The sequence below is a fragment of the Ursus arctos genome, unplaced genomic scaffold (genome assembly GCF_023065955.2).
Source record: "Ursus arctos isolate Adak ecotype North America unplaced genomic scaffold, UrsArc2.0 scaffold_24, whole genome shotgun sequence".
Taxonomy (NCBI): Eukaryota; Metazoa; Chordata; class Mammalia; order Carnivora; family Ursidae; genus Ursus; species Ursus arctos.
Window position 1 is genome coordinate 43,328,414 of NW_026622919.1, and position 9,846 is coordinate 43,338,259.

At 46.2% G+C, this 9,846-nt stretch overlaps 1 protein-coding gene and 1 pseudogene across 2 annotated transcripts in view; one reads left to right on the top strand and one right to left on the bottom strand.

Annotated features, from left to right (window-relative positions):
• The window catches only part of YWHAE (tyrosine 3-monooxygenase/tryptophan 5-monooxygenase activation protein epsilon), a 52,514-nt gene extending 49,502 nt beyond the window's left edge, over positions 1–3,012 (bottom strand). Inside the window, exon 1 of one of the 2 annotated variants that reach the window (XM_026517819.4) lies at positions 2,560–3,012. In XM_026517819.4, coding sequence (XP_026373604.1) covers positions 2,560–2,623 — 64 coding nt within the window. In that variant the 5' untranslated portion in view covers positions 2,624–3,012. The remainder of the gene's footprint in view (positions 1–2,559) is intronic. The other variant, XM_044390836.3, reaches the window with a different exon arrangement.
• A 103-nt stretch (positions 3,013–3,115) lies between these two features.
• LOC130544740 (peptidyl-prolyl cis-trans isomerase A-like) lies at positions 3,116–4,317 on the top strand (annotated as a pseudogene).
• The last annotated feature ends 5,529 nt before the right edge of the window (positions 4,318–9,846 follow it).

A 9,846-nucleotide genomic window follows, 5' to 3' on the forward strand; every position in this document is an offset into this window, starting at 1 on the left:
CAGGATATAACTAAATAATGCTACAAAGAAGTATGAGGTTCAACAGAGTATGCAAAATAAAAGATACTGCAATAATAAGAAAAGCCAGTATTTACATCCAAGTACCCAAAACCAAATCATTCAAACTCACTTTTCCTTTCTTCCACTCCCCACACCACATATTGTTCGGCAACTAAAACTATGGGGAATTTTAGTCACATTTAGTCACCACAAACAAAAGTGAACTATTGTACCCAATAAAGGAGTGGACACAGTAGAGGCTGATTCCTGATGACTGCCTTCCTTTTCTTCCTTTCCAATAAATTCCTCCCTATCTTGTGCCCAAAAGTCACTGGAGTTCCTCCCCACCTGGTAGATCCTACTTCCCTCCCCCTTTCTATCCTGAAGGAGACGCGACGTTTAAATAACTTAATGATGAGGCTCTCTCTAGACAGTGCTATGCTGAATAACCAATATGGGCTTTCATTAAAAATCCTCAGCACCCAAATCCAAAATACTAGTACTAGACTGTCACTTACTTGGAAGCTACAACCATGAGCTTCCAAATTGTTTTTAAAACAAATTTTAAAAAAGAAACAAAAACAAACAAAAACAAAGTTCCTCCACATCCTTTTCTGTTACAACATCAAGTTTACTCAAAGCCTAATTCTTACAGACCAGAAACCATTCAAATGTAATTTCAAGTTTCCTACCAAGGACATTAATAGATTAAGAAAGAAAACCACTGGGTGCCTACCAGGACAGAAGAAAAACTTCCACTCCTAGCACACCTACATTGTTTCACTTTTAAACACTGAAATAAAGACAAATCTGACCTTGAGCTGTACTTCCCCATCTTATTTCCCTCTCCCTCCCAAGAATCTTGTTCAGTACAAACAGACATTTAAGGATTTACAAAACGATATTTAGCGCACTACACCTTTCTTCGAGTTCCCGGCCTTTTTTCCTAATTTTCAAATTCCTGAATCCTAACGTATGATGATACACTGGGACTACCCCTGAGGCTATTCACAAGACCAAGCTGGCATTCAAGGAAAGCAAGGGCCCTACAAAACACTTTGAAAAGTAAGTGGCTTCAGTAATTACGAAAAAATCTGAAGATCGATGGCACTGGATTCCAACCTTCTCTCACCCTAGAGAGCATAAAAAGCACAGAAGCCACATTTAAGAATTTTTGTTTTTATAATACTACAATTTAACGGATATGGGGGTAATTCAAGTACCTAGGTCCAAAATGAAGGGAGTGGGGGGCAATTTTAAAAAGCATCTGCCTGAGGATGACTAAACGGACACAATGGACATTTCGATCAAGTTCTGAAAAAATGACTGCAGAACCTTGAGGGGCAAAGCAGCAATGAACAAAGAACTGTTCAAATCTGTACACAAAGCCATTTATTTAAAATAGAAAAAAAGAAAATAGGATCTACCGGGATGCCCTATGTTCAAAATCCAAAAACACAAGCGTCGGGTGAGTGCTTGGGATAGGTGAAGATCCCCAATGAAGTACAAACACGCATTCCAATCCCGGGGAGTCGACCAAAATACAGTTACCATACGTTATTTTAAATAACTTTATTTTCCCACAGGCCTTTCCATCTGTCATAATGGTGCATGTAAACAGGAAAAACAACATTTTTACAAACTGGTAAACTGAGGCACGGGCTTCTGAGGGACTGAGAGTCACGGTCTGTTTCCTGTTCAAAGCTCTATCCAAAAGAACCCCCAGATAACGGTGCCAGAAAATGATTACAAGAACTTCGAGCTCTTCAGGATAAGTCCGAGGGAAGGGACGGTGAGTGAGGTTTTTCGAGACCTCCCCAGAAGACGACGAGGTTGAACGTAAAGCCTAAAAAACCCTCAACACAAGGTGTGCCGGCCTACAGAAAGGAAATCCGATCGCAGCATCTCAGCTGGCCTCCGCTCAAGGATGAACTGCAGTGATTCCCACTCTGTCCTTCCCCAACCCTCATCCAAGACTGCCCTCCACCACAAACCCAAAGAGCCCTCCGCTCGCAAGGATTCTCCTTTGTGAGACTCCACAGCCGCCGCCCCACATTGGGCCTCCGGGGAAAAGCCACCGCCCCCACCCGCCATATTTCCCTGAAAGGCGCCCGCGCTGCAGCTCCTGGTGCTACTCTCCCCCATGTGGCGGGTGTTTCTTCCCCCCATCACCCCATCCAATTGTTCTCCACATCCCAAGATGGCCCAGAAGCTCCCCTGGGGATCGCTCGCCCGGAGACAGCACCCGCCATCTCCTCCCCCTCCCCCGCCCCGGGACTCGCCCTCCCCCGAGCCGCCATTTTACAACCAACTCCTCCACCCTTTCGCCTCGGCCTCCTGGCCAGCGAGTGTCTGCAGCAGAGGACGCCAAAGGGGTCAAATTCCCGGGCCTGGGGCCTCCCACCGCTCCGGGAGCCCACAGGAAATTTCCTACTTCCCGAATCCACGTCCCCGGCCAGGCTCGGAGACGATGCCGCCATTTTGTCTCCTGTTCCCGGCCTCTGTGGGCGGCGGCAGAGGGTCCGAGAATTCCAGCCCCCTGTTGCCCCCCCAACTCACCGTCGTATCGCTCAGCCTGCTCGGCCAGCTTCGCCTGGTACACCAGATCCTCCCGATCATCCATAGCGGCAGCGGCTCCGGCAGGGTCTGCGCGACGGATGGAAGCGGATAGCGTCTCCGACTCTCTCAGCCTCTCGCTCCGTGTCCGGGCAGCAAAAATGGCGGCGCCTCAATCCGGGACTTCCGCCTGCGCACGCGGACAACTGCTCAGCTCTATGGCAACCGCTCCCTGGCAACTGGCGCGGGGGGCGGGTCCGGGAGCTCAGAGCCCGAAGAGGCTGGAACCAGCTAAACGTCCTTCCTCCATGGGCTCCGAGGGCGTCGGAGGGCTGAGGCGGGAACTGCGACGGCTGGGAGGGAGAGCAGCCCCGGGGGACGGGGGCGGGGAGCCGCCTGGACCATTCCTGAAGAAAGTGAGCGAGGGATCCTGGCCTGTGACCGAGGGCCCACGCCTAGACCTGCGGGCAAAGAAAGCTGTAACGGTTTTTGTAATGGCAGGCCTTCCTCACTGAAACCAACTTCTCTCCTACCTTGCCCGTTTTCTTAGCCAATCCCCATCCTGGGCTTTTTTCACAACCTTCTGACACGGGGTAAAGAGTGGGGGTCTGCTATAAATGGTAAGGGAAAGGGGCCTCGCAGTTTTCACACCTCAACTCACCCTCGCATTTTGCAATCTTTCTCTTCTCCTTTTATCCTTCTTTTTCACCCTAGGCCCTCCATGGATAGGAACAAGGAAGTTGTTAGACAAGTCTAGGTGAAGTGCAAGATATGGAAGAGTGGGACCAAGATTAATCGAGATTGAGTCAGAACTGGGGAAGAACCTGGCGTGCTTTGCTTCCCAATGTATTCCCAGCACCTTGTACTCAATAAAGTATTGGTCGCAAGACTGAAGCTCAGGTTAGAATACAAACTATGTGGTGGAGTGTGCAGTACATGCAGAATAAAAAGTAGATTGGGGGCTTCTGGTTGGCTCAGCCTGTACAGCATGCAACTCTCGATCCCAAGTCCTGAGTTCAAGCCCCACCTTGGGCATGGAGCCTACTTTTAAAAAGCGAACAAACAAACTAGGTTGGAACCAAATTATGAAGATGGATGGTAAGCTAGGAAGTTTGCACCTTATTCCGTGGGCACAAAGGAGTTATGTTTCTATGATTTTGCATGGAGGATGCCATCATAGATACACTTTGAAAAGATTAATAAAGATTACACAGGGAGCCTTGCGGAGCCGCTGCCCTGGAGCCAACCAGGGCTGCCTGGCCCTGGACAACACCTCCGCGTTCTTCGACAATGATCTGGATGGGGAGCCCTTGGCCCCCTCTCCTTCAAACTGTTTGCAGACAAAGTTCCAAAGACAGCAGAAAACTTTCGTGCTCTGAGCACTGGGGAGAAAGGATTTGGTTATAAAGATTCCTGCCTTCACAGGATTATTTGGGTTGTATGTGCCAGGGTGGTGACTTCACACGCCCTCAGTGGCAGTGGTGGCAAGTCCATCTACGGGGAGAAGTTTGATGACGAGAATTCCATCCCGAAGCATATGGGTTCTGGCATCTGGCATCAAATGCAGGACCCAACACAAAGTCTTTCTTCTGCACTGCCAAGATTGAGAGATTGGATGGATGGCAGGCATGTGGTCTTTTGCAAGGTGAAAGAGGGCATGAATATCGTGGAAGCCATGGAGAGCTTTGGGTACAGAAATGGCAAGATCAGCAAGAAGATCACCATTGCTGACTGTGGACAAATCTAATAAATTTGACTTGTGGTGGTTTTTTGTTTGTTTGTTTGTTTAAGATTTTATTTATTTGACAGAGACAGAGAGGGAACACAAGCAAGGGGGGTGGGAGAGGGAGAAGAAGACTCCCCACTGAGCAGAGAGCCCGACTTGATCCCAGGACCCTGGGATCATGACCTGAGCCGAAGGCAGACGCTTAATGATGGAGCCACCCAGGCATCCCTGACTTGTGTTTTAACCACCACGCCATTCCTTCTGTAGCTCAGGAGAGCACCTCTTCCACACCCATCTGGTTGAAATATCCTATAATCTTTGTGCTCTCACCGCAGTTCTAGGGATTATTTTTCCTTACTCCCCTCCAAGTCTAGCTGGATTGCAGAGTTACATTTATGATTATGAAATAAAAATTAAACAAAAAAGATTGCATAGCCATGATCAAAGAAGAGATTAAACTATCAGGCTACAATAATACAGGTAAAAGGTAATACGTGGTTGCAGTGAAAATGGGAAGGAAAGGACAAATAGGAATAGTACTGCAGAGAAAAGCAAGAGTTTGTAGCTGGGGGCACCTGGGTGACTCAGTTGGAGAGCATGGGACTCTTGATCTCAGGATTGTGAGTTCGAGCCCCACACTGGGTGGAGGGATTACTTAAAAAGTAACATCTTAAAAAAAAAAAAAAGCTTATATTTGATCAGATGTGTAGATTTTGTGAGAAGGAACAAAAATCAAAATTGACTTTCCGTCTTCCCACCCTGAGTCACTGGGATAAAGAGTGGTAGTACCATTGACAAAAAATAGGATTGGTAGGGAAAGTTGCTGATGGACTGCACAGAGAGGCATGAATTCCTTTCAGCACATGTTAGTTCTAAGGTTCTAATAGATTACCCACATAGAAATTACCAGCATGCAATTGGAAAAGGGACTGGCATTCCAAACTGAAAGGAGGCCGCCATGAAAGCAACTGGAGAATGTCTGCAGGTAGAAGACCAAACAAACCTTGAAGAATACCTACTTTTAAGAGATATGTGAAAGCAAAAGAGCCAGCGAAGGAGACTCAGTGGCTCCTTATTGCATTTTGAACTAAGACCCTTTACACTTTAAACATACTTATCAAATTTTAATGGTACAAGTGAGAAAGGATCTGGGTTCCAGTCCCAATTCTGTAAGTAAATATGTGACCTTCAGCAAACATGTTCCTCTAAGTTAAGGAACCGGAGACTGTATTATAGGCTACAAAACAAGTTTTAATAAATGTTAAAAGACTGAAATCATACAAAATATCATTTCCTAACACCATGTATTGAAACTGAAAAAAACAAAGAAAACTGGAAAATTATCAAATATGTGGAAATTAAATAACGCTGTAAAATAACTAATGGGGCAAGAAGAAATCACAAGAGAGATTAAAAAATACCTTGAGATGAATAAAAGCAAAACCACAATATACTAAAACTTCTGAGATGCAGCAAAAATAGTGCTTAGAGGGAAATTTATAGCAGTAAATGCCTGCACTAGAAAAGAAATATCTCAAATTAATAATCTAATTGTACACCTTAAGAAACTACAAAAAGAAGAACAAACTAATCAGAAATTAGAAGAAGGAAATAAACAAAAATTAAAGTGGAGATTAAATAAAATAGAGAATAGAAAAAATCAACCAACCAAAAGCTAGTTCGTTGAAAACATCAACAAAATTGAAAAATCTTTAATTAGGTTGACTAAGAAGAAAAAAAAAGTTCAAAATTAAAATCAAACAAGGGGCACCTGGTGGCTCAGTAGTTGAGCATCCGACTCTTGATTTCAGATCAGGTCATGATCTCGGGGTGGTGGGATCAAGCCCTGTGTCAGGCTCCATACTGGGTGCGAAGTCTGCTTGGGATTCTCTCTCTCTCTCCCTCTGCCCCCTGTGCTCACTCTCGCTCGCTCTCTCTAAAATAAATAAAATCTTTTTTAAAGAAAGAGTAGGGGCAGTGGGGGTGGGGGCTCAGTCGGTTAAGCGTCTGACTCTTGGTTTTGGCTCATGTCATGATCTCATGGGTCATTGGATGGATCCCCACGTAGAGCTCTGCACTCAGCAGGAAGTCGGCTTGAAGATGCCCTCTGTCCTTCACCCTGCTCATGCTCTCTCTCTTTCTCTCTCTCTCAAATTAATAAGTAAATCTTTAAAAAAAAAGTATAAAATCAGAAATGAAAGTGGTGACAGCACTACAAATCTTACAAAAATAAGTAGTATGAGTATTATGAACAATGGTATGCCAATAAACAGGATAATAAATGGACACATTCCTAGAAACATACTGTGAAATCGTGATATAGTAAAAAAACATATTTGGCCTTTGTCCATGGTTCCTGGCACAGAGCTCCTAAAACTCTTGAAAACTTCCTAAGTGATAGTGGTGAGGAGCTTCTTTTGTTATTTATAATAAAAACCTTTCTATTTTTTTTTAAGATTTTATTTATTTGAGGGGCGCCTGGGTGGCTCAGTCGGTTGGGCATCTGCCTTTGGCTCAGGTCATGATCCCAGGGTCCTGGGATTGAGCCCCATATTGGGCTTCCTCCTCAGTGGGGAGTCTTCTTCTATCTCTCCCTGCTGCTCCCCCTGCTTGTGCTCTCTCTCTCTTTGTCAAATAAATTTTAAAAAATCTTTTAAAAAAATAAAAGATTTTATTTATTTGAGAGAGGGAGAGAACACGAGTGGAGGGGAGGGGCAGAGGGAGAAGCAAACGCCCCGCTGAGCGGACAGCTGGCGTAGGACTCGATCCCAGGACCCTGAGATCATGACCTGAGCTGAAAGCAGACACTTAACCGATTGAGCCACCCAGTGCCCCTATATTAAGCCCCTTTCAAACTTACCCAAGTTTGTGCTAATGAAGTGAATCTTTTTTTTTAATTTAAGATTTTATTTATTTATTTGACAGACAGCATGAGAGGGAACACAAGCAGGGGGAATGGGAGAGGGAGAAGCAGGCTCCCTGCTGAGCGGGGAGCACAATGCAGGGCTCCATCCTAGGACCCTGGGATCACGCCCTGAGCCGAAGGCAGACGCTTAACGACTGCGCCGCCCAGGCGCCCTGATGAAGTGAATCTTGTGGATGCTCTAGCTTGATTGCCGGAGAGACCAATCGTGTAATTAGAGGATTGGAATTTTGTTTTAAGATTTATCTTATTTTAGAGAGACAGAGACAGAGAACACGAGCCGGGGGAGGGGCAGAGGGCGAGGGCGAGAGAGAATCCCAAGCAGACTCTGCACTGAGTGCAGAGCCTGACGGGGGCTTCTCATGATCCTGAGATCATGACAACCCCAAATCAAGAGTCAGCCGCTTAACTGACAGAGCCACCCGGGCACCCCTGGAATTTTTTTAAAGATTTTATTTATTCATTTGAGAGAGAGAGAGAGACAGAGACAGAGCACAAGCAGGGGGGAGAGGCAGAGGGAGAGGGAGAAACAGACTCCCGCTGACGTGGGGCTCAATCCCAGGACCCTGAGATCATGACCCCAGCCGAAGACAAATGCTCAACCATCTGAGCCACCAGGTGCCCCTGGAATTCTTTTTTTTTTTTTTTAAGATTCATTTATCTGAGGGTCTCCTGGGTGGCTCAGTCAGTTAAGCGTCTGCTTTCAACTCGGGTCATGGTCTCAGGGTCGCAGCATCAAGCCCCCGCATGCTGAGCAGGGAGTCTGCTTCTCCCTCCCCCTCTGTCCCTCCCCCTGCTTGTGCTCTCTCTATCTCTGTCTCCCACAGAAATAAATAAAATCTTTAAAAAATGAAAATATATAAAAGGTGTATTTATTTGAGAGAGAGGGAACACACACGTGCACCCACGAGAGCGCAAGCAGGGGAGGGACCGAGGGTGAAGAATGAGAGAGGCCGGGGTGCCTGGGTGGCACAGCGTTAAGCATCTGCCTTTGGCTCAGGGCGCGATCCTGTCGTTATGGGATCGAGCCCCACATCAGGCTCCTCCTCTATGAGCCTGCCTCTTCCTCTCCCACTCCCCCTGCTTGTGTTCCCTCTCTCACTGGCTGTCTCTATCTCTGTCGAATAAATAAATAAAAATCTTTAATAAAAAAAAAAAAAGAATGAGAGAAGCCGACTCCCTGCTGAGTGAGCAGCCCGACGTGGGGCTTCATCCTATGACCCTGAGATCATGACCTGAGCTGAAATCAGGAGTCGGATGTGTAACCGATTAAGCCACCCAGGATCCTACCCATCCTACTCCTGATCTCCAGGGATGGGAGAGGCTGGGAATTGAGTTAATCACCAATGGGCAATGACTTAATCATACCTAAATAATGGAAACTCCATAAAGACCTTTAGCATGGGGTTTTTTTAAGATTTTATTTATTTATTTATTTGAGAAAGAGAGAGCACAAGCAGGGAGGAATGGGGAGAAGGACAGAGGCAGAGGGAGAAGCAGACTCGCTGCTGAGGGGGAGCCTGACATGGGGCTCGATCCCAGGACCCCAGAATCATGACCCAAGCCAAAGGCAGACACTTAACTGACTGAGCCATCCAGGCACTCCCCAAAATATGGGGTTCAGAGAGATTCCACATTGGTAAATGTATCCACATGCCAGGAGCAGGGTGGCATACCCTAAACCACACAGGGTCAGAAGCTCCTGTGCTTGGGACCCTTCCAGAATTTACCTTATGTGTTTCTTCATCTGGTTGTTTGTATTCTTTATAATAAACCAGTAAGGATAAGTAAAGCATTTCCCTGAATTCTGTGAGCTACCACAGCAAATTATTAAACCTGAACAAATTGTGAAAATTCACAATTTGTGGCCAAGTTGGACAGAAGTTTGAATAACCTGGAGACCCACTGCTTGCAATTGGCATTGGAAGTGGGGAGCAGTCTTGTGGAACCCAGCTCTCACCTCAGTCTCATGGGTCTGAGCTAACTCTGGGTGGTACCAGAATTGAACTACATTGCAGGATACCCAATTGGCCTCCATAGATAACTGGAAAATTGTTTGGTGTGGGAACCCCGCACATTCGGTATCAGAAGTGGCGTGTGTACAAACAGATGGCAGCACGTGCAAACTACCAAAACTGATTCAAGAAATAGAAAACCTGGGGGCGCCTGGGCGGCTCAGTCCGTTAAGCGTCTGCCTTCGGCTCAGGGCGTGATCCCAGCGTCCTGGGATCGAGGCCAGTGTCGGGCTCCCTGCTCAGCAGAGAGTCTGCTTCTCCCTCTCCTCCTGGCTTGCGCTCACTCATGCTCCCTGTTGCTATCTCTGTCTCTCTCTCAAATAGATAAATAAAATCGTTTTTAAAAATTAAAACAAAAAAGAAAGAAACAAAGAAGAACTAACACCTGGCTGGCTCAGTCAGAGCACGAGGCTCTTATGTCAGGGCTGTGAGTTCGAGCCACCCATTGCTAAAAAATAAACTTAAAAAAAAAAGTAGTAGAAGAATTAACACCAATCCTTCTTAAGCTCTCCCAAAAAATAGCTGAGAGAACGCTTCCTCCCTCAGTTTGTTACACCAGCTTTACCTGGCACTCTAACACCAAAGCTGGACAAAGACATGACGAGAAAACTACAGGTCAATACCTT